Source organism: Hyla sarda, chromosome 1 (genome assembly GCF_029499605.1).
Source record: "Hyla sarda isolate aHylSar1 chromosome 1, aHylSar1.hap1, whole genome shotgun sequence".
NCBI lineage: Eukaryota > Metazoa > Chordata > Amphibia > Anura > Hylidae > Hyla > Hyla sarda.
Genome location: NC_079189.1, coordinates 461,834,194 through 461,857,867, shown reverse-complemented (window position 1 = coordinate 461,857,867; position 23,674 = coordinate 461,834,194). Strand labels below are relative to the sequence as shown.

The 23,674-nt window shown below is 41.2% G+C and overlaps 2 protein-coding genes across 3 annotated transcripts in view; one reads left to right on the top strand and one right to left on the bottom strand.

The window, feature by feature from the left end:
* HPD (4-hydroxyphenylpyruvate dioxygenase) overlaps positions 1-23,674 on the top strand; it is a 183,333-nt gene that overhangs the window by 35,693 nt on the left and 123,966 nt on the right. The gene's annotated exons all lie outside the window — the stretch shown is intronic.
* CFAP251 (cilia and flagella associated protein 251) overlaps positions 1-23,674 on the bottom strand; it is a 69,990-nt gene that overhangs the window by 38,160 nt on the left and 8,156 nt on the right. For both annotated transcript variants that reach the window (XM_056534933.1, XM_056534943.1), the window contains exons 3-12: positions 22,417-22,698; positions 22,123-22,263; positions 16,538-16,647; positions 14,839-14,947; positions 14,675-14,755; positions 14,082-14,159; positions 12,677-12,721; positions 8,039-8,256; positions 6,469-6,663; positions 3,469-3,719 (exon numbers count right to left, since the gene is read on the bottom strand). In XM_056534933.1, the coding sequence (XP_056390908.1) occupies positions 3,469-3,719; positions 6,469-6,663; positions 8,039-8,256; positions 12,677-12,721; positions 14,082-14,159; positions 14,675-14,755; positions 14,839-14,947; positions 16,538-16,647; positions 22,123-22,263; positions 22,417-22,698 (1,510 nt within the window). The remainder of the gene's footprint in view (positions 1-3,468; positions 3,720-6,468; positions 6,664-8,038; positions 8,257-12,676; positions 12,722-14,081; positions 14,160-14,674; positions 14,756-14,838; positions 14,948-16,537; positions 16,648-22,122; positions 22,264-22,416; positions 22,699-23,674) is intronic.

Below are 23,674 nucleotides of genomic sequence, written 5' to 3'. Positions count from 1 at the left end.
CTTTGTATAAAGCAAGGATGAGACAGTAATGAACTGCCCTGGGATGTCAGTCAGAACTGATTGAACAGCACTGACTGGCATTTTCAAGGCTTTGGACATGTTTTTATATTCATTGGATACGTTTTTATATCCTTTTCTACCTTGTTACACAGATCTTCTGACAGTTCTTTTATGCTCCCCATGGCTCAGTATTTAGCACGCTCAGTGCATCCACATGAGAGCTAACAAACCTATTGACTATTTATACACAGACACTAGTTGCAATTCCAAATGCCACTGGTGTGGGAAATTAAAGGAGAACTCCTGTTTTTTAAAAACATATCCTCTATCCTGAAAATAGGTGATAAGTGTCAGATCACGGGAGGTCAGACCAGTGGGACCCAACGCAATCTCCCGAACAGCGCCCTGGCTCTCCTCCTGAACGGGGAGTGTCAGCCAAAGCTTTGTGCTGTGGTCGACATGCCTGATTCAAGAGGAAAGCTGGAGCGCCGTTTGGGATAACACGGCGGTCCCAGTGGTCGGACCTCCCGTGATCTGACACTTATCTCCTATCCTCCTATACATTTTTATAAAAAGGAGATCTTATTTAACCATTAATTGCCATTTTAAACTGTGTGTCACCTTTTGGGTCTGTAACAAGGCCAAACATTCAAGGAAAGAAAGGTAGATGATCCAGCAATTCCTTTAAAAATTCAATGCTTTATTCCAATACAGGTTAAAAGTTGCAGGAGATACACGCATGAAACCACCTAGCCGGTAACACACACCAAATGGACGCTTTTCAATCGCATGCGCGCTCTTGATCACCACAACACCTGTGCAGCCCTCATCCTCTAAATACGCAACCCAGAGGGAGGGGTCAAAACTTATGAATGTACAATACATGTATAATTTAAAACACATAACAGGTTCAAAGTACTAATGCATGATTCGATGAATGGGGAAACGTATATGCAAATCTCAATTATATTGAACCTGTGTCCACAGTGTAATTTTCCAATACATAATAATTCAGGTATTACAACTACATCTATCGGGACATTGTAGCTATTAGTAGTGAAAAATGAGTTCCTTTCTCTTGTTTAACCCGTTTGGGGCTCTTGTCTGTAGTGTGACCCGCCAATATGCCTCACAACTAAGGAGCTTGCGATGCAGATCTCCCCCTCTTATAGCCATTTTCAGTTTGTAAATTCCAAACATTTTAAAGTTATCACTACGGCCACCATGTACTTTAGAAAAATGTGCTGATGACCCTGATTTATTTCTAGTACCATCTATTCTCATAGCATCATTCAGGTGTTTCCTAATTCTTGTTTTTAATGTCCGTGAGGTGCACCCTACATATTTTAAATTGTAGGCTGTACATTCAATCATGTACACTACATTAATAGTATTCAATCCATGTATTGTTTGATTTTGTGTACTTGTGATTGTTTGTAGCATCTGTGAATTCTTTACAAACCTTACACCGAGTGGCTCCACACCTGAAAAAGCCAGCATTTGTTATCAATGTGTTCACACCCTGTGTTTCTGAAACCACCAAACTCGGAGATAAACTATCTCTAAGTGTATTGGCTTGTTTAGGTACTATCGCGACTCCTTGTGCTAATATGTTAGCTAAACTGGTTTATTAGGACTCTTACTAGGAGAGTATCTTATTCTGTCTTCTATGGTAATAGTAAATTATGAGGGTCCTTGCAATTCACAATCCTTCTGGCTCTACTGATCTGGCCACGACTATAGCCTCTTTTGTACAACCGGTCCTCTAGGGACTGCGCTTCTTCTAAGTAAACAGATTGAGAAGTGCAATTGCGTTTCATCCTGGTCAGTTCACCTACTGGTATTGCACGGATCGTCTGTGGTCGATGGTTGCTATCTGCCCTTAGTACTGTGTTTCCTGATATTGGTTTTCTGAAGGTTCATGTTTGGATCTTTTGACCAGTAATTCCTGTGAGCTTTAAATCCAAAAAACTAACATTGACCAAATCCCCATTGTGTGTAAACTTTAAATTAAATGTGTTGGAGTTTGAGTAATCAATGAACAGTGGTATGGAAGACATATCACCCCTCCAAATGAGGAGGAGATCATCTAAGAATCTTCCATAACACTGTACATGGCCCGAAAACACATTATTGACAGTAAACAGGGTTTTCTCCTCCCAGTAAGACATTGTCAAATTTGCTAATGAGGGGGAGTGCCTTGCCCCCATTGAAACTCCACTGTGCTGGATAAAGAATTTTTTTATCAAAACTGAAAAAGTTGTGGGACATAAGAAATCATGTGACCTGCTTGATAAACTCACAAAGAGCCTTTGAGTACCTGCTGTGACGATCTAAATGGTGATACAATGTTTCTAATGCTACAGGCCAAGGTATGCTGGTGTACAGCGACACAACATCACAAGTTAGCCAGCACCAATCAGATTGCCACTAGTGTATATGATTGAGTGTACAGCCTCCAATTTAAAATATGTAGGGTGCACCTCACAGAAATTAAAAATATGAATTACGGAACACCTGAATGATGATATGAGAATAGATGGTACTAGAAATAAATCAGGGTCATCTGCACATTTTTCTGAAGTACATGGTGGCCATATTGATAACTTTAAAATGTAACTGAAAATGGCTATAAGAGGGAGAGATCTGCATAGCAAGCTCCTGAGGCATATTGGCAGGTCACACTACAGACAAGAGCCCCGAACGGGTTAAACAAGAGAAAGGAACTCATGTTTAACTACTAATAGCTACATTGTTCCGATAGATGTAGTTGTAATACTGAATTATTATGTGTTAGAAAATCACACAGTGGACGCACGTTCAATATAATTGAGATTTGCATATACGTTTCCCCATTTATTGAATTATGCATTAGTACTTTGAACCTGTTATGTGTTTTAAGTTATACATGTATTTAAAATTCACAAGTTTTGACCCCTCCCTCTGGGTTGCGTATTTAGAGGATGAGGGCTACACAGGTGTTGTGGTGATCAAGAGCACGCATGCGCTCGAAACGCGTCCATTTGGAGTGGGTTACCGGCTCGGTGGTGTGATTTGTGTATATCCTGCAACTTTTAACCTGTATTGGAATAAAGCATTGAAGTTTTAAAGGAATTGCTGGATCATCTACTGTTCTTTGCTGTCACGTATGAAGCTGGGCCAGGCTTGGATCCGTACAAGACCAAGGGGAGGTGAGCTGAAGATTTTTTTTTGCATTTACCAAACAATCTTTTGATCAAAGTCATTTGGGACATTTCTTTTATCATTATCATTTGAAAAGGAGCTAAACAACTATGTAATAAAAAATGGCTTTATATGATCACTATCCTTAAAAAAAAAACATTTTTTTGGGCATGATCAGTCTTATTTTCTAAATGCCAAATTTTCACAACTTATGCCAGGGTATGCAAACGTTTGAGCAAAACTGTACCTACACACACAATATACTTGAATGTACATAACATTTACCTTTAGGGTCATAAGCAAGGCAATGTAAGAATTTATCTTTTCCAAAGATCCTACTGATGAAGCATTTTCTATCTTTGTAATCCCAGACCTTCAATAATCCATTATAACTTCCAACAGCAATCTGGGTCATGGTTGGGTGACAGGCAAGCGCGTGAACGGCTTCAATGGGCTCATGCAACATTTTCTTCAGCATTGTACCATCAGTAAACACGTGCAGAACCATACCATCTGATGTGGATACAATGAAATTGCTAACACAAAAAATTAAGAGATTAACTGATTATAATGTTCAAGTAGAGGTGTTTTTAGAGTACAATGAATGTGGCATTGTTCTTTGCTGTGTGGATAGAAAGTGTAAGGATAAGGCTAAGGCTACACAGTGTTGTTTTCAAGTTGCATAAATAATGATGCTCAGGATGGGGTAAAAAAAGAAAAAGAAAACTATACTCGCCTTCCCGACTCCCCGCAGCCATTGTACTGATAAGTATATGGCTTTTTTATTCTTCCTTTTTTTCATTTGAGTCTGAGCATAATTACATGTGAAATGCCTATCCCCAGAATACCCCTTTAACTGATGTTACAAGTCTGCAAAGCTTGTCATACATTTGTAAGCTTATTGGCTGAAGCACAACATAACATGGCATCTTAACATTTTGCATACCTTAAAGGGGTACTCCACCCCTAGACATCATATCCCTTATCCAAAGGGACTCCCGCAATCTCTGCTGCAGCACCCCAGGCATCCGGTGCACGGAGCGAACTTCACCCCATGCCGGATGACTGACGATGTGGGGCGGAGGCTCGTGATATCGCGGCCACAGACCCTCAATGCAAGTCTATGACACAAGCGGGCCGTGCTGTGATGTCACAAGCCTCCGGAGCTTCACCCGACGCTCTAAATGAACGCCGGGTCCAGCACATCAGACATCTTTGGATAGGGGATAAGATGTCTAGGGTCAGAGTACCCCTTTAATGGCTGTCACAGTATTAAAGGGAATCTGTCAGCTCGATTTCACTTGATGAACTGATGACAATGTTAAATAGGTATTTTGGCAAGGAGACAAATGGTGTGTTTCTTGTGTCCAGTACTTATAAGCTGCTGAAGTTGAGTTGTTCTTTTCTGTCTAAGTGCTCTCTGATGACACGTGTCTCAGGAGCTGTCCAGAGCTGTCCCCATAGCAAACCTCTTCTACTCTGTGCAGTTCCCGAGACAAGTAGAGATGTCAGCAGAGAGCACTGTTGCCAGTAGGATAAGAACAACTCAACTTCAGTAGCTGATAATTATTGAAAGGATTAAGATTTTTTAATAGAAGTAATTTACAAATCTGTTTAACTTTCTGGAGCCAGTTGATGTAAAAAAAAAAAAAGTTTTTTCCTGGAATACCCCTTTAAGTGCCATTGGCTGGAATGCCTCCTCTCTCCACCTTTCCTCCCTGTTCCGGTGTGATTCACAGTCAGGGCTTGGCTTCTAGGCCTGGAAGCAGATTCTTTTAGTAAAGGCATAGCAGGCCAATTTGTACCTCCTTTTTCCTCTGATTTAATTCAGGGGCTTAAGGAAATTGTTGGTGCACAGTAATTTAGTTAGTATGTTGGTCAGTATTTTAGCCAGTATTTCAGTCAAAGCATGGAGTGAAACTGACGCAGAGAAAAATTATAATGTAAAAGATTTACACCTTTTTTTGGTGTTTTGGAGCCACTTCTGGTTGTCGCTAAATACTGACAAAATACTACCTGTGAACCTAGCCTAATGTGCAATCTATTGAAAACAAAATTCACTAGGTGCTGTATCACGTTGGTGTTGTATGGATGCACTGTGCTATGGAACACAGATAATCTATAGCTCTACAATATAGAGCCAGGGAGGCTCAGAGTATAACCTTACAGAAGCTAAACACCTGTCTAGATCAAGTGATGATACAGTACATTGAGCCATGCACATGTATTATAACATGACTACGACAGATTCCCACCCTCTAAAAGTAAAAAATACTGTACATACAATGCCTTTAGAAAGTTTTCAGACCATTGTGTTCAGGGTTAATGGTAACTCTGGTTGAGTTTAAAATATCAAGAGATTTATCAAAACCTGTGCAGAGGAAAGGTGGTGCAGGTGCCCATAGCAGCCAATCAGATTGCATCTTTAATTTTTCAGAGGCCTTTTTAAAAATAAAAAAAGCAATCTGATTGTTTTTTATGGGCATCTGGTCAACCTTTCTTCTGTACAGTGTCGGTGGCTGGTACAGGGAAACTGGTCAGGGTTGAGGGATAGCTGAATGGAGCAAAGTATGGAGATATTCTTAATGAAAACCTGATCTAGAGTGCTCTGGATCTCAAAGTGGGCCAAAGGTTTACCTTCCCACAAGACAATGGGGGAGATTTATCAAAGCCTGTCTAGAGGAAAAGTTGCCCATAGCAACCAATCAGTTTGCTTCTTTCATTTTTAACAAGACCTCTGCAAAATGAAAGAAGCAATCTGATTGGTTGCTATGGGCAACTCAGCAACATTTCCTCTGGACAGGTTTTGATAAATCTCCCCCAATATCCCTAAGCACACAGCCAAAAACACAGGAGGGTCTTATGGACACCTCTGTGAATGTCCTTGAGTGGCCCAGCCAGAGCCTTCACTTGAACCCAATTGAACATCTCTGGAGAGATCTAAAAATGGCTTTCACCAAATGTCCAAATCCAGGTGTGCAATGTCCAAGGAAAGCTGGAATCGCTGCCAAAGGTGCTTCGACTAGGTACTAAGTAAAGTATCTGAATACTTAAGTCCATGCAAAATGTTAGTTTTTCCTTTACAATACACTTGTAAAAATTTGGTACCATTGTTTGGTATTGAGTGCAGATTGTGAGTTTAGCACCACAACATAACATAATGGGAAAAAAAGTAAAAAGGTCTGAAGCCTTTTGAATGCACAGTATATACCATACACATGTTATAAAAATACATAACGATAAATGACCATGTATTAGAAAATTATTTTATATAAGGAAAATCACCTGATAGCAAACTGTTCCCCTTTGATAGAACAGTCCTCAGGATATCTTGTATTCTCACTTGCTGCTATAGGGGGAGATTTCGAGAATGACATGGAATAGATAGGTGTCAGATTAAGATGGCTGTACCAATTTACAAGCTGCAGTTGCTGGTCATAGAATTTCACATGTCCTCGAGTATCACCAGTAACATAATACCTGGAGAAAGATGTGGAGCATGCAGAAGTTACAACTTGTAGTATGACACAAAAACATGTAGTAGTTTCTAATGACTGAAATCCCTTTACCCAACTGCTGAACCTATTTAAACAAGCAAACAACATAGATATAGTACAATAAAGTTAATTTTATTTGGCATCAGAGTAGAAAAGTATATAAAACTCATTTAAGGAAAAAAAAAAAAGCCCAAAATAAAATGGTACAAGGGTTATGCCAAGATTAAAAGTTATACACTATGCACCGGATAGGGGATAACCAGCTGATCAGTGGTGGTCCAAATGGGATCTGCCCCATTGGAATAGCCCCCCTCCTCCCAATCACGAGAACAGATGTTATATACTTCCTAAGGGAATGGAGCAGCAGCATATAGGATCAAACCACCACTCCATTGTCTGTCTTCGGGATTTCCAAAAATTGCTGAGTTTGTTGCTCAGCAATGATAACAAATTCAGTAGAGAATGAACAGAGCGGGGGCTACGCATAGGCTCTGTTGCCATCAATGTATGTAATTTATGATCAGCAAGTATCCATGCCTGGGAACCCCACTGATCTTCCCAACACTGGTCTCTTCAATGTTATGTAGGCAAAGTGATGTCTATATGAGTGTAGCTGTGTTTTATATTGCAGCTAAGTGTGGCTGAGCTGCAATACCATGCAAAGTCACATGTTAGCTTGTACAGACAATGAATGGGCCACAACATCCCAGCATCTTCAAATGATACGGCCCCTATGTTCAGTAAAGATTCTGAGGGTCACAAATCCACTAATCTTTGTTGGATCAATAGAAGATCTGGTAAAAAATCCTTTAAAGGGGTACTCCCCCTCTAGACATCTTATATAGGGGATAGGGGATAAAATGTCTGATTGCAATCTCTGTGCAGCACCCAGTGTTCGTTTAGAATGCTGGGTGCAGGTGGCGGGAGTCGTGATGCCACGCCCCCTCAATGCAAGTCTATGGGAGGGGGCGTGCCCCCTCCCATAGACTTGCATTGAGGAGGCGTGACATAACGGCACATGGGGCGTGGCCCCTGACATCACGACCCCCACCGCCCACTCCAAGCGTTCGGAACTAAATGTTCCGAATGTTGGGACAGCGGAGTACCCCTTTAACATAAACTATGCTACTATCACTTTCTGGTCTTCAGCTTCTAATAGTCAATTGTAGTTCTGTGTTGAAAACAAGTGCCAGATTATCAGACAGTCTAGATCATTTCACTGTACAATGGTTTATAGTTTAAACATTGCAAAGTATTTCCTAATGAAAATTACTGTGCAAATGCTGAACAGCAGGGTGTCTGTTATGGTTACTGGATGCAGGCAGCTACGATAGGCTGTGAGCGAATTAATTCATTACCTGTCATGGGTAGTGAGCACAGTAATGGCATCTTTCTGCAGATGCATCAACTTTAAAGCTTTCTTATTATGTGGCTTTATGGGAGACTTTGTTCTGATCAGTGGGGTATTGGTGGTCTCCCAGACAACCAGCTTCCCTGCAGATGTAGCTGTCAAGGATCGTACATTGCTGAAATCAAAAACCGATTGGCTGAAAGTTCCCACCGCTTTGTTAAATGTCTGCAAAAAAAAAAAAGTGTATGTTAGTATTAAAATAAAGTTGGACAATGTTGACAGAGCGAGAGAACACAGGAAAACATTTATCTCAGATTCAATGCATTTTGGGGATGCTGGGAATTGTGGTCAGACACAGATAAGGCCTTGAACAATATAGAATCAGTCACAGCAACATATAAATAACAATCATAATAATACAATAAAATGGATCTACATAAAAAAAAAGTCATAAAACATTTGTGCTTCTCTCCTTATTCCAGTGTAGAATTTACCAGAGTTAGGGTGGGTTCACACTACGTTTTCTCCCATACGGGAGCGCATACGGCAGGGGGGAGCTAAAACCTCGCGCTCCCGTATGTCATTCATTTCAATGAGCCGGCCGGAGTGAATTGTTCGGTCAGGTCGGCTCATTTTTGCGCCGTATGCGCTTTTACAACCGGACCTCAAACCGTGGTTGACCACAGTTTTAGGTCCGGTTGTAAAAGCGCATACGGCGCAAAAATGAGCCGACCGGACCGAACGTTTCACTCCGGCCGGTGTCATACGGGAGCGCGAGGTTTTAGCTCCCCCCTGCCGTATGCGCTCCCGTATGGGAGAAAACGTAGTGTGAACCCAGCCTTATTCTGCTCACATGATCGGGTCTGCTGCGAGCTACGCCATCATTCACTTCAATGGGTTTGCCGGCAATCTGCAAATCTGCCACTATTGCTGACTTTTGGCAGATATTAGCTAATAGTAGAAGCGAATAGTAGTGTAACCTGCAGCAGATTTCCCACAGAGGGTAACCTGCTCTGAGCTGTGATTGTGTGAACGTGCCATAAAGATGTTAATGGATATTTGTAGAGATGAGCGAACTTACAGTAAATTTGATTCATCACGATTTTCTCGGCTCGGCAGTTGATTACTTATCCTGCATAAATTAGTTCAGCTTTCCGGTGCTCCGGTGGGTTGGAAAAGGTGGATACAGTCCTAGGAGACTCTTTCCTAGGACTGTATCCACCTTTTCCAGCCCACCGGAGCACCTGAAAGCTGAACTAATTTATGCAGGAAAAGTCATCAACTGCCGAGCCTAGAAGTTCGTGACGAATCGAATTTACTGTAAGTTCGCTCATCTCTAGACATTTGTCTGAATTCTAAAAGGCTACAAAAACAACAAGGGCACTACTAAGCAGAGAGCCCCCTTTATCTGAAAATCATATTGGAAAGCAACACCATTGTATAGGCTATTTCCACTAGATTGGAGGGAATGGTTATAGCAGGCCTTTCCTCTGACACTAAGAAAAGGATGCACAATATGCATATCTATGTAATGGCAAAATAAACATTATAGATGGCCTTCCCCCTCAGAAGTAGACTGAGAATTGAACAAACATTGAAAGAACCATCATCTGATTTACTCTGCGGACACAGCTATTTCTATTTTAGTCCAAATAACACATTAGTGTTGAGCGCCAATATTCAAAATGCTAATTTTTACTGCAAATATCGTCACCTCACGATTTTACGAATATTTAGAATATAGTGATGTATATTCGTAATGACAAATATTCTTTTTTTTTTTTATGCAAATGTATGCAAATATTTATGCGAATATCAGCACTTCCAGACTGGACACTGATCCTTCCCTTCCTTTAGATGAAAGATAAAATTGTGCATGTGCACTATGCAAATTTCATCACAAATTTTTGCATGAAAAAAAAAAAAGAGAACCAACATAGCGAATATGTGAATTTCGCAAACATTGGACAAATATTCGTCCATATATTGGCAAAATATCGCAAATTCGAATATGGCCCCTGCCGCTCATCACTATTACCCATTACAGTTGTTTAAACTGGCCATAAAATGAACATGCTCGGACCTACACCCATAATGTGGTGGTGCACCATCTTGCTGGAAAAACTCAGGGAACGTGCCAGGTCCGAGCATTCCTAGATGAACAATTTCCTGGAAAGTGATTGGTCGTCGTGGGCCAGTTGAATGGCCCCCAAGGTCTCTCGATCTGACCCCCTTAGACTTTTATCTTTGGGGTAATCTGAAGGCAATTGTCTATACTGTGAAGATACGAGATGTGCAGCACCTGAAACTATGGATACTGGAAGCCTGTGCTAGCATTTCTCCTGCGGTGTTGCTATCAGTGTGTGAAGAGTGGGAGAAGAGGGTTACATTGACAATCCAACACAATGGGCAGCACATTGAACACATTTTATAAGTGGTCAGAAACTTATTACTAAATAACTCATGAAAGAATAAAGTTATGTTAAAACCAAGCACATCATTGTTTTTCTTGTGAAATTCCCAATAAGTTTGATGTGTCACATGACCCTCTTCCTATTGAAAAAACAAAAGTTGGATTCAAAATGGCCGCCATGGTCACCACCCATCTTGGGCCATCTTAAATGGCCCACCCTGTATAATCACATTCCCTCATTTTATTCCCCCCCATTATGTATGATTCCCCCCTGCCTGCTGCCCGGTCATCTTCTAGCGCTGTCACAGCGCACAGCAGGGACTTGACATTCCATTTCCTGCAGCTCATCTCCGTATCTGACAGAGAGGAGCAGGGGAGAATGGAGAGACCTGCCCCCCCTGTGCGTTGTTATAGCGCTCCATTCCCCATTGCCGTACCTGACCTGTACCCCCAATGCTGCCTCATTCATATATTCCCCACCTCCACCCGACATGTCCCCACTGCTGCCCTGCTCCAAGCGCAATCAGAGCGTACAGCGGGGACATGTCAGTCTATTCCCCACTGCTCATCTCCGTACGCGACGGGAGCCTGGAATGGCTCCTCAGTACCGGCCATTCAGGGCTCCTGGCGGGGAATGTAAAAATTAAAGTAAAATACATTGTACATCGCAGAGGAGTGCAGCATGCCACCTGCTCCCCTGTTTAATAACTTCTAATCGCATCAGGTCTCAAAAGTGAGACCCAGTGCGATCATTCCCTCAGCCTCTGTACTACAACCCCCATCATGGAACAGAGTCTGTTCCATGATGGGGGTAGTAGTATAAACACTGATGTAGCCTCCCCAGCCACCGGCAGACTTCCACAGCCAGGGAACTACTACTCCCATCATGGAAACAAGTCTGTTCCATGATGGGAGTAGTAGTCCCAGCTGTGGGAGTCTGTAGGCAGAGGTGTTAAAACGGACGTACATGACGGATGTTATAACATGTCTTAACGGATTAATATGCCCGTTATTTTGACAGATGTTATTCAGCTTAGCACCAGTTATTTCATCTGTTATTATACATCCGTTTTTACACAGAAAACGAATGCTTAATAACGGATGAATACTCATAGGGGGAGATTTATCAAAACCTGTGCACAGTAAAGGTTGCCCAGTTGCCCATAGCAACCAATCAGATTGCTTCTTTCATTTTTCAAAGGACTTGTTAAAAATGAAAGAAGAAATCTGATTGGTTGCTATGGGCAACTGCACCACTCTTCCTCTACACTGGTTTTGATGAATCTCCCCCATAGTGTGAAAGTAGCCTAACAGGTGAAAACATTAAATCATTGGTTGTTCAGTGTTAAAGTTCATCAGCCAAACTGGTTGGAATCAGAAATTTTTATCCCATTTAATCTAATCTGTATAGGTAGCTTGAGAGTACCAGAGTTTTAGCAGTAGCCTGGGCCCGGTTGTGACCATTTACTTACATTTACACATTAAGGCTAAGTTTCCACTTGGTCTTTTTTCTGGCAGTTTTTGGAATATTGCCACTGCAGTTTTTGAGCCAAAACCAGAAGTGTATTCAAAAGGAATAGGACATATAAAGGAATGACTCATACTTCTCCTCCCTTATGGATCCACTTCTGACTTTGGCTCAAAAACTGCAGTGGCAGATATCCAAAAAGTGCCAGAAAAAAGACCAAGTGGAAACTTAGCCTAAAGTGACAACTATTTCTCTGGGATAGCAAAGATAAAGACAAGGGGTATCAGGCTATTAGACACAAACAAATGATTGTCTTTGTGAGTTTTGTTTTTTGGTTTGCTTTGTGAGTTTTGTTATTTGGTTTGTTTGTTTTTTCTTTAAAAAAATAATAGCTCAAAATTAACCAGACACGTGCTTGATATACTGAATTATTACAGGTCTGATAAAAATTATCGCTATAAGGGAAACCAGCAAAACATGGCAGCCAGACTGTATTAATATGACACAAGTGCATGCACAATTTTCTGTTTTCATACATATGCCCCTAGCCCTCTGGATTGAGACAATGTCAGCGGGGACAGTAAGATCTATTTCTCACCAAGATCTGAACACTAGCACTAAGTAACCAAAAATGGGAATAAACAAGTCATCAGATAGTGTTAGTTATAACATTTGTACAGGAACTAGAATATGAAAGCATAAGAACTGGTTTCTATTTTCAGACATTTAAACCACCCATAAAATCTTTCAAGAAATTAACTGACCTCATCGTTCAACGGAGGTGCAACATATTCCAGACAAGACTTATCCTGTAAGAAAATGAGAAAGAACTCAACAATTACAACAAAATTGTTTGTTTTTGCTTGATATGTATTAATCACAACTAGTAAAAAGGAAAATGGTATAGCAACATGTAGCAAGTATGATACCAGCTAAATGCCCTAAAATCTGTTTGGTTCTATAACTACTTTTCTACTTTCCAGCGGCAGGATAGGGGATAAGATTTTTAGGGGCGGAGTACCCCTCACACATAGCGCATCTGCTTTGAATTTGACGCTGTGGATTTGACGTTGTAAAATATGCAGCGAATGTAAGTGGCATTGAAAACAACAGTTTCTCGTTTCCGTCTTCATGTTATTTTGCCTTTAGCCAGAGTAGAACATCCGCATTTAATGGGAAACACGTGGGTTCAATATCACAGTGTATTTGACACATAAAAATCTGAGTAAAAATCGCATCAGACCTTATGCGAGTTTTCGGCTGGATTTGATGCAAACAAATTGCAGAAGGTCCGATGCATGTTTTCTGTGGATTTACATGCGTCAAATCTAAAGCAGACCCTAAAGATTAATTCACACATACAATATCCTGCCGATGCTTTGAAGCTGCAGATTCTATGAGGAAGATTTCAATGTAACCTAAAAGACTGAACACAGCACCAAATCTGCAGCTTCAAATCCTGTGCACAAAATATGTGTAGGATACTGTATGTGTAAATACACACTATAAAAGAGGTTTTCCAGATTAGAAAAACAGATCAGATTTCTTTTAAAAACAGTGCCACACTTGTCCTCAGGTTGCCTGTGGTACTGCAACTTTGTTCCATAAAAGTGAATGGAGCCGAGTTGTAATCTGAGGACAGGTGTAGTGCTGTTTGTTTCTATTTAACAAAATTAACTGTGTGAATCTAATTACAAACTCTATGATTTGAGTGTGATTATGCCCTGATACTCTTGAAAAAGCTAGGTCCAACTAGCGAAACGTTGAGCCAGAGGAGTAGATTTTAGCTCAGTCCCTTTGTCATAAAATGGATGGATCATGATGCGCAGTGACACTATGTCTATAGACGGTGTCAGAGCAGAGTGCTGCAAACTGAACTCCGTGATTAAGACCATCCTGCATAGAATGCATTAAAAAAACTTTACTAATAGGCACTGTCATTTTAAACACATATTGCCACCTAGTGGAAATTTTTGAGCACCTTTAATATTAATTTGTAATTATTAAAAGCTAAGTTTTAGACCGTAGAGGGTCTCTATTCAGGGTTTCCCTGAGGGGACATACATCCACAAGGTTGTTGTCTGATTCTATCATGACTCACAGGTGACCAAATAGAGCACTAGAGTAAATGATCATAGAGAAATCCTCCACCCTCCAAACCTTTCTTACCCAGGAATAAAATATGACTTGTGTTTCACTGTTGGTGATCAGTTGTGCATCGTCTTCAGGATTAAATATAATATATTTCTGAAAAGAAAGAAAACATTTTAGATTGTAAACTTTTACATTTCAATTTCTAGGTGCTGCTGCTGTTTTGGAAGTGTTTTGCAGGACAAACGGTATTATTTTAACGGCACCATTAAGGGGTTTATAAAATGTATTGAAAAAAATGTATTACTTTTTGGGGGAAAAAACGACTTGTGAGTACAGGTTTTTGACTGCTTTCCATTTTTTGGGAGGTGGCATGAATAAATCTGGCATTCTTTTGTACTTTTTTAGTGTTTTTTTTTTACACAGTTACTAAGCACCATGTGACCTTTTATGCCCTATTGTAAAAGGTGTACTTTCTTCTTTCTTTGCACACACTTTAGACATAAAAATCAAATACCGTTTTCTGACAAGAAGAAGGAATCTTTGCAGCTTCCATAAAGCAAATACACATGTCTAAACAGACAATACAGGAGAGAGCTGTATGTCTTCAATCTGGAAGCCTCCAAAAAATGTTTTAAACATAAAAATACAATATCAAGTGTAGGTCTTACCTGAAGGCCAAACTGTGAATTCAGCTCAGTTGTACAAATAGGCATTTCAGACCCTGTTGTCCAATCCCAAATGCAGACTTTCTAAGATTAGAAAAGTTAAGTTAGCTGATGAATATACCGTATATAGTACAATACAATGATACCACAAAAAAATGAATTGCTACCTGAACTGTACCACCTCCAATAGTCGCCAAGTACTTGGCATTACGAGACATAGCTATGGCAATTACGCCCCCATGAGGATGACTTTGAAATATGGTATGAACAGGAATTCTGCAAAGGGAAACAATTAGCATTTACCAGTGATGCAATACATATAGGTATGGTGAAAAGTATATGTTTCTGAATTGGTGTTTTATTATCACTAAATGTATATATATATATTGTCTGCTAATACTATAAATCATAAATTCCCATCCTTATTATCTCAGAGGAACCCCCTACAACCAATCATCCCTCAAAGATGTCTGTCATAGGGAATACAGTAGAATCTCCCAATAGCGGACACTCACAGGGAATAAAAAAGTGTCCACTATTGAGAGATGAGGAATAAAGGGGAGGGGATTACTTGGCACAGGGGGACTAAATTGGCACAGGGGGGAAGGGGGTGAACGAATGATGTGGTTAGCGGAGGTACAAAAGGAGGAGACCACTGTTCAAACAGCAGTCTTCTGCTTCTGTGCTTGGGCTTCTGTAGGGCTTGCAGTGGGGGCCGGGGCCCCCTGGGAGCCTTGGCTCCTTACTGATGTATTGCCTGTACCCCCTGATGGCAGCCCTGTGCAATGTAGGGCCGGCACATAAACCTGTTTGTCCCCTATTGGGAGTGTTTTGTCCTCTATTTGGTGTAATTTGTCCCCTATTGGGAGTGTTTTGTCCCGTATAAGGTGTGTCCGTGTCCGGTATTGGGAATGTCCCTATTTGGAGGGTGCAAATACATTAAAGGGGTACTCCGGTGTTCCAAAAAGAAAATAATTTCCTCTGTAGTATTCAGCCGCTAATAAGTACTGGAAGGATTATTATTTTTTAATAGAAGTCATTTACTAATCTGTTTAACTTTCTGGCACCATTTGATTTAAAAAAAAAAGAAAAAAGTTTTCCACCGGAGTACCCCTTTAATGTATTTGCACCCTCCAAATAGGGACATTCCCAATACCGGACACGGACACACCTTATACGGGACAAAACACTCCCAATAGGGGACAAATTACACCAAATAGAGGACAAAACTGCACTATTGTGAGGTGTCCGCTAAGGGAGATTTTACTGTAGCAGTATATAGTTCTTGCCTAGTGCTAAAGCATAGTAAAGCATTTTTAAGCAGGCTTAAATCAGTTTACCTTCCCTATTGTATAGCTGGGTTCACACATAGTATTTTGGTCAGCATTTTGCCCTATTTTTGGAGCTCAGTGTGAACCCAGCCTAATGGTGACAGGTCATGTTGTTGGTGTGTGCTGATGGGTTCTGGTCAGAACTGCTCATCCACCCAGTGATGGAATGTCCTAGACACATGCCATCACTTTATAAAATGGAAATACACTTTTAATATACAAAGTGTTTATATATTCATTATACAGTTAAAATTCTATTGGAATGCGTTTCTGAAAATCTGTTCTCAATCTGAAGAAAGTATTAAATAAAGGTAATCTATTTGTATACTATGTATTCATTTCATGTCAAGTATCTTCTCTGTGAACTCACATGGATCCTACACCCCATGAAGCAATATTTCATTTGTGACTAAAATCATTTTTATAATTTTTTTTATAACAGAATATATATATTTTTTTGTGAACTCTGCATAAATCTAGTTTATAAAAAATGTAACATGTAAATTAAGGAGGCATTCAGAATAGCTTCACTTACCCTGAAAATGAGTCCCAAACAATGAGGAGACTTTCTGGCCCTTGGTCCCCTGTAGCAATCCATCGTCTGTCCTCACTAACACACAAAGAGGAAATACAGCTGCAGTGACCCTAAAGGAAGACACAGACATGTATGATTATAGCGATACCTCCACGAAACTAAAGTTCATAGACTATAATATGAACTCCACACTTAACATTATTCTGTGGAATATTTAGAGCCAAAAAGGATTTGATTCCATCAATCGAAGTCAGAAAAACCTTCACAAAATTTAAGTTAAAGGAAAACTTTTACCTTTCCCTGTGCCTGGGAAAAAACAAAGTTTAACTCCCCTTCCTACGTTCCCCGGTAGCCCCGATGTCGGCATCCCGTTCCTCCGGCACTGCTCGGGTCCCTGCTTCTTAGACTCGGAATGTCACACTGCAGTCAGCATATCGACGGCCGCAACGATATCCTGCCTAGGCCGGTGATAGGCTGACCGCACTGGAGCTCAGGCCGGCTCCTTACATGATAGTGCGCTCAGCCTATCACCGGCTGAGGCAGGACACCGCTGCAGCCGGCAATACGCTGACCGCAGTGTGAAATTCCGAGCTTAAGAAGCAGGGACCCAAGCAGTGCTGGAGGAACCAGATGCTGATACTGGTGCTACGGAGGAGCGCAGGAAGGTGAGCTAAAGTTTTTTGTTTTTTTCACAGCCCGGGCACAGGGGAAGGTACAATTTTTCCGCTGCATTTCTCCTTTAAGGAAAAAACATTTCTATCCTTTTATCCAGGGAATCCTGTTATTGCAAAGGGCTGTGACTGCGTCTAAAAAAATAAGTGTATTTTTATTCAACCAACCAGAAAAACAGATAATAAAAGATGTTTGTTAGCTAAAGCCTGGACTGAAAGTCTTTGTGGTATGCATCAATGTGCACTACCAGCCCTGTTACTGAATATGACACTGTACAAGAAGGTGCAAATCTGGCAGTGTTTTCTACTGGACTTAAAGGTGTACTTACCTGCCAGACAGTAATGGACACGCTTAGGAAGGATCCGTGTTTGTCTTGGAGCTTAAGGGCTGTGTTGTAAGTTCACTAAAACACTGCTGCTTTCTTTTTGTGAAATGGCTATTTCCTGTTGGAGTTTCCTCCCTCCAACTACAAGTCCCAGGATCTCTTGTTTGTAATGTGAGTTCACTTTTCTCCCTCCCACAAATCAGTCACGCCACCCATTGAAGTACACCTGAGCTACAATTTCATGCAGCCCTGTGGAGAATGATCTCCTTTCCACCCAGCAGTCGCTCCACCCATTGAAGCAGACAGGCTCCCTTTTAACACGTGATTAGTAATGTAATGTCTCGGGCCACACTACAACTTGGGAAAACCTAAGACGGCACTCATTTTGTATCCTGTCCAAAATAAACTTTGGGACAAAGATAACAAAATTGCAAGACTATCCATGTAACACAGGTTCAGGCCTGAGGAAGCTCAGCATTGAGCGAAACATGTTGTGGCTGATGCAGACGGTGTAAAGGCATGTTTGTATGGTATTTGGCTGGGATTTTTCTGTGTTATGCTCTGTCTCCTTTCTAAGTATGCCTTTCGTTGACTGCACTATGCAGTTTATTGATGTACTTGCATATACATGAATTGAGACTAAGCTATTGATTATTTATTATGTGATTTAATCTGCCTTCCTCCGCACTGTTTTTCTGTATGAACTGATTTTTGGTGCCTATTTATGTTTAATAAACGTTTAAAGTTATGCAATTTGCGTAACTCCCATTGACTTTTATAGGAGTTGCGCAAATGGCAAATCTCTAGGAGCTATGTTGTTTATGTAACCCCCGGATAGCTCACAGATCTTCAATCTAAGTCAATGAACCTGCTCTATAGTCAATAGCAAAGGAGGGCATTAGGAACCATCAAGCCATAGCCTAAAAAATACACAACTAACCAGAAATGTCAGCATGCTGTGAGAGGTCACAGCGTTTGGCTGCAGCTGGTGTTCCAAAACAACATCTCGCCAGCAATAAAATATTTATCATCAGAAGCAGTGTCCATATTTGGATTATATGAAAATATCAGATGTTCTGCTTTCACAGTAATTCTCATTTCCATAACAGAGTTTACAAACTGCAATATATTATTCCAAAACCTCAGTCCGCACAGTAGGCATGGAGCATTTGGTATAATTGTTAGAGCATATGGTAAAAGCGAGGAGCAGACATGAGTATCATGAGCTGATTGTAAGCCATAAATGCCCTATTACTTTCGGAAGCAGAAGAAAAAAAATACAAAAAACTATGGTAATAGTTGGAGCAGGTACAAAAATCGTACTATTCCTGCTTTATAAACTAATGGATTATTTAGATGAATTAGGTTATTTATTTTAATCATTCATTAATGAGGCAACCATTTACATATACACAATCAGGTATAAATGTCCCTGTCAGTTAAAAAACCCTCTAAAATATCACAGAGACACATGTTTTTACCAGTCGGGGTCTCAGTGCTAAAGCCCCCACTAATCATTAGAATGAGTGGGAAGAAGAGTCCAGTTACACCTTTCACTTCCTGACTCGCGATCTCTGCCAGGCTTGACTAGACAGCCTCCATAGGCTTAAAGGGGTATTCCGGCCAAATATACCTTATCCAAAGGATAGGGGATAAGATGTCTGATCGCGGGGGTCCACCGCTGGAAAACCTCTTTGCTTCCGGGACTGGAGATGCGATGTCAAGCCACACCCCCTCCATTCATATCTATGGAGGGGACGTGGCGTAACGTCACGAGGGGGCATCTCCAGTCACAAGGGGTAACGTCACGTCTCCAGTTCCGGAAACAAACAGGTTTCCGAGACTGGAGACGCAGGCTCGCATCGAATGCGGGTGCTACACGGAGATCGCGGGGAGTCCCAGTGGCGGGCCCCCCACGATCAGATATCTTATCCTCTATCCATAGGATAAGATAAGATGTATTTGGCCGGAATACCCCTTTGAGATGGGGCCATCTAACTGGACACTAGAAACTGGAAGAAGATTGCTGCGAGCTGAGGAGTAAAGGACATAACTGAGGGCTTCACCCTGCTTGTTCTAATGATCAATGAGGGTCTCACCACTCAAACCCCAACTGATCAAAACTTGACTTGACATTTCCCTGTGACATAGCAAAAGATTTTTTTAATGACCAGGACACTTTAAATGTAGAATCAATACAGAAAATAAAAACGGTCAGTACCTCCAACAATGCCAAGGCAAATGCAAACACACAAAATTTACAGTAGTACTCTGTAAACACTATACATATATACGTATAGATATGTATAGCGTAAAGATATGAGCTTTGATTATATAGAATATCTTGAACTGTATCTATATACCGTATATATAAAACTCAACGTGTGTGTGTGTATGTATATTTGTATGTATGTATGTATGTATGTGTGTATGTTCCACAAAAACTTCCAAACGGCTAAAGATATTAACATGAAACTTGGCACACATGTTACTTATATGTCAACAACAAACATAGGATAGGTGATTTAACCCTTATTCACCCCCATTTGCCAGGGGGGGGGTTTATGTTTAAAGTCCCATACAAGTCTATGAGAAATATATGTTAATGCATAACTTCCATAACGGTTGGAGATATTTCGATAATACTTGGTCACATGTTACTGATATGTCCACTTAAAATATAGGATAGTTAATTTAACCCTTAACTGCCACCATTTGTGAGGGTCGGGGTTTTTGTTTAACGTCCCATGCAAATCAATGGGAAATGTATGTTCTCACATAATATCCGTACGGCTGGAGATATTTCAATACCTGGTACACATATTACAGGTCAGGATATGAGGACGCGATGGGAGGTCGAGATAGGAGGACGGGATGGTCGGGATAGGAGGTCGAGATAGGAGGTCGAGATATGAGGATGAGATAGGAGGACAGGATAGGAGGACTGGATATGAGGACGGGATAGGAGGTCGAGATAGGAGGACGGGATAGGAGGAAGGGATAGGAGGACGGGATAGGAGGAAGGGATAGGAGGACGGGATAGGAGGACGGGATAGGAGGACGGGATAGGAGGACGGGATAGGAGGACGGGATAGGTGGATGGGATAGGAGGTCAGGATAGGAGGTCGGGATATGAGGACGAGAAAGGAGGATGGGATAGGAGGACGGGATAGGAGGTCGGGATAGGAGGTTGGGATATGAGGATGAGAAAGGAGGACTGGATAGGAGGTCGGGATATGAGGACGAGAAAGGAGGACTGGATAGGAGGACGTGATAGGAGGACTGGATAGGAGGTCGGAATACGAGGATGAGAAAGGAGCACGGGATAGGAGGATGGGATAGGAGGACGAGAAAGGAGGACGGGATAGGAGGACAGGATAGGAGGACAGGATAGGAGGTCAGGATAGGAGGTCAGGATAGGAGGTCAGGATAGGAGGACGGGATAGGAGGACGGGATAGGAGCACCGGATAGGAGGACGGGATAGGAGGTTGGGGTATGAGGACGGGATATGAGGTTGGGATATGACAACAATATATGAGGACGGGATATGAAGTCAAAAGCTTCCTCCTTTGTTGATTTTCCTCCCCAACAAGGATGAGGAAGGAAAAACCGGGCAACGCCGGGTACTCAGCTAGTTGTATATAAAGTTGAAGTTCTTACACATGAGGTGCTGCCATTTTGGATGGTACCCTAACACTGAAATGACCCTTTAGGGCTTTAGGGAGAAACTGACAGCTAGTTCACCTGCACTAAATCTAATATACTGGGTTATAGTGTGGGTAAATAGCTATAAATAGAGGGGTTACTTACATATTTAGATAAAGTATTTCTAAATATGCCCGTTACATATTTAGCAAGCTATCACATCACGGAAGGGGGTCGGCCAGGGAGTGAATACTAATGAGGCAGGGGAGCTAGCCGAACCAGCTCTCTACCTCCATTGTGCACAGAAGCGCAATGACAACAATATTAGTAACGGGTGGTAACTGAGGATATGCCTAACTATGCATGTAACCCCTCTTTTTACAGATATTCATACACACTATAACCCAGTATATTGGGTATAGAGCGGTTGAACTAGCTGTCAGTTTCTCATTAAGTCTACAAGATTTACTTTATGGCATATGGTGGATCTAACTCTTCCTTGCTCTGATTAAAACCACCATGAGGCAAATGGGGAGGCGTACATGAGCAGAAAGGGGCAGCCACTCCACCATACATACAATGCAAAAACAAAAATGGTCATGTAGTGTATGCATGGGTGAGTGGCTGCCCCCTTCTGGTCACTCTTCCCCACTTGCCTCATGGTGGTTTTAATCAGAGCAAGAAATTGTTAGAGCCACCAAATGCCCTATGTAAATCATGTAGGCTAAGGCCTAAAAGGTGAGTCAGATAAGTGGTAGGTTCCTATCTGATGATTTTTAAATGCAACCAATCACAGCTCCGCTTTCATTTCCGAAAAAACTATGGACAATTTTCACAGACAGTTTTTTCACAGACTGATTAATATATCGACTGTTATATGACAATAAAATTCTTCAGTTAACAGCAGGGTACAAGATACGGAATAGAATATTCTCCTCTTACCTGTAGATGGCGCTGACGGTTCAGAGTGAAATCATGGATTACAGCAGTATGGGCACATACATAAACAGCCACTTGATGCTCTTCATCGTGAAGATTATAAATCGGGATATTGCTATTCATGCCAAAAGACCAGGCTAAATTCTGCACAAAACAAAGCAAACATCAGTACTGCACCTGCATGTAAATGTAAGCGTGTAACTTTAGGGAACGGCAGGGAATATACAATATTCAGGCACGGATATAGATAAAAGGAACCCAAACCCCTTCATTGCCAAGAAACCCCTCATCACTCACTAAAGGTTTATCTGTAGAAATGGGATGTTCATCTTCGAACACAGTCCTCGGAGTGGCGGTGTAGACAGGTGAGTCTTCAGTGGCTGAGACGTCTAGGACTGCTTTTTCTTGTGCATCTTCTTTGTCATTTACATCATCAGATAATGAGACACAATTATTTCTTTCACCTGACCATTGGCTTTCTGTAAGGTTGTTATCAGACATTTTGCATGATTCTTCCTCAGGATTTCCACCCTCGAACTGATCTTTTCCTCTTTGAGAAGTATCTTCATCTGTAAGATCCTGCCATCAATATTTATCAAAGAAATAATAACAAAGTTAAATACATAAAATATCAAGATGTGGTCCCTCCTAACCTATCTGTTTTAGAGTGTGTTCACACCACAATTGTGCCTTCAGAAACACATATATTTTGGCATCCTGTCAAATGGGTGCCAACGTATGGATGCACAGAAAGGTATGGGCCCTATAGACTTTAATGACCAAAACGTAGTCAGCTAGAGAGTACATTCCGGTCATTTCCCATATATATTCGAGTCTTGATTTGATGGTTTTCTTCCCTTTTTGGTCCGAGCCTAGATATGTATATGTCAAGAAAATGACCCAAACTTAGTCACAAGTTTTTGCCTGCCCATGCATATATAGATCAGCTTCACATTTGACAGGATTCCCTATATATATTTCTCCTAAGTCACAATTGTAATGTGTACCCTTTAGTAAAAGCAGGTAACAATTCTGGAACATATTTTCTTATAGATCTGTGTTGTACCATTTGTAGTATGTTTACTAGTAATGTATGATTAAATAGTCAACTGTGTGTTTCTAGTTGGGTGCATGTGTCTACACTACCTGACACTGCTTCAGACAGTATAGGGACATGCACTCCACTAGTAACAACTAGTAAGACAATGGCCCTGATTTACTATTGCAAACCCAACATGTTTTGTCAGGTTGTGCACCAGATTCTGGAGCATTGTGCTAGAATTTGTGCCAGAATTGAGAAAAACACGACTAAATCTCCATTTTACTGAGAAAACCCAAAAAAGGGGCATTGGCATTGTGATAAGGGGGCGTGGGCGTCACAAAAGGGGGTGTGGCCACACAAAAGGGGCGTGTTCCCGACATTTTCACAAAAACCCAGTATATTTAGTAAGGTTTCCACAGAAAATGTGGCGGATTTCAGTTGAGGAAAACCAGACTGATCAGAGCATGTGTAAAAAAAAGCAAAATGTATGGAAAAGTGCAAAATGTAGGGAAA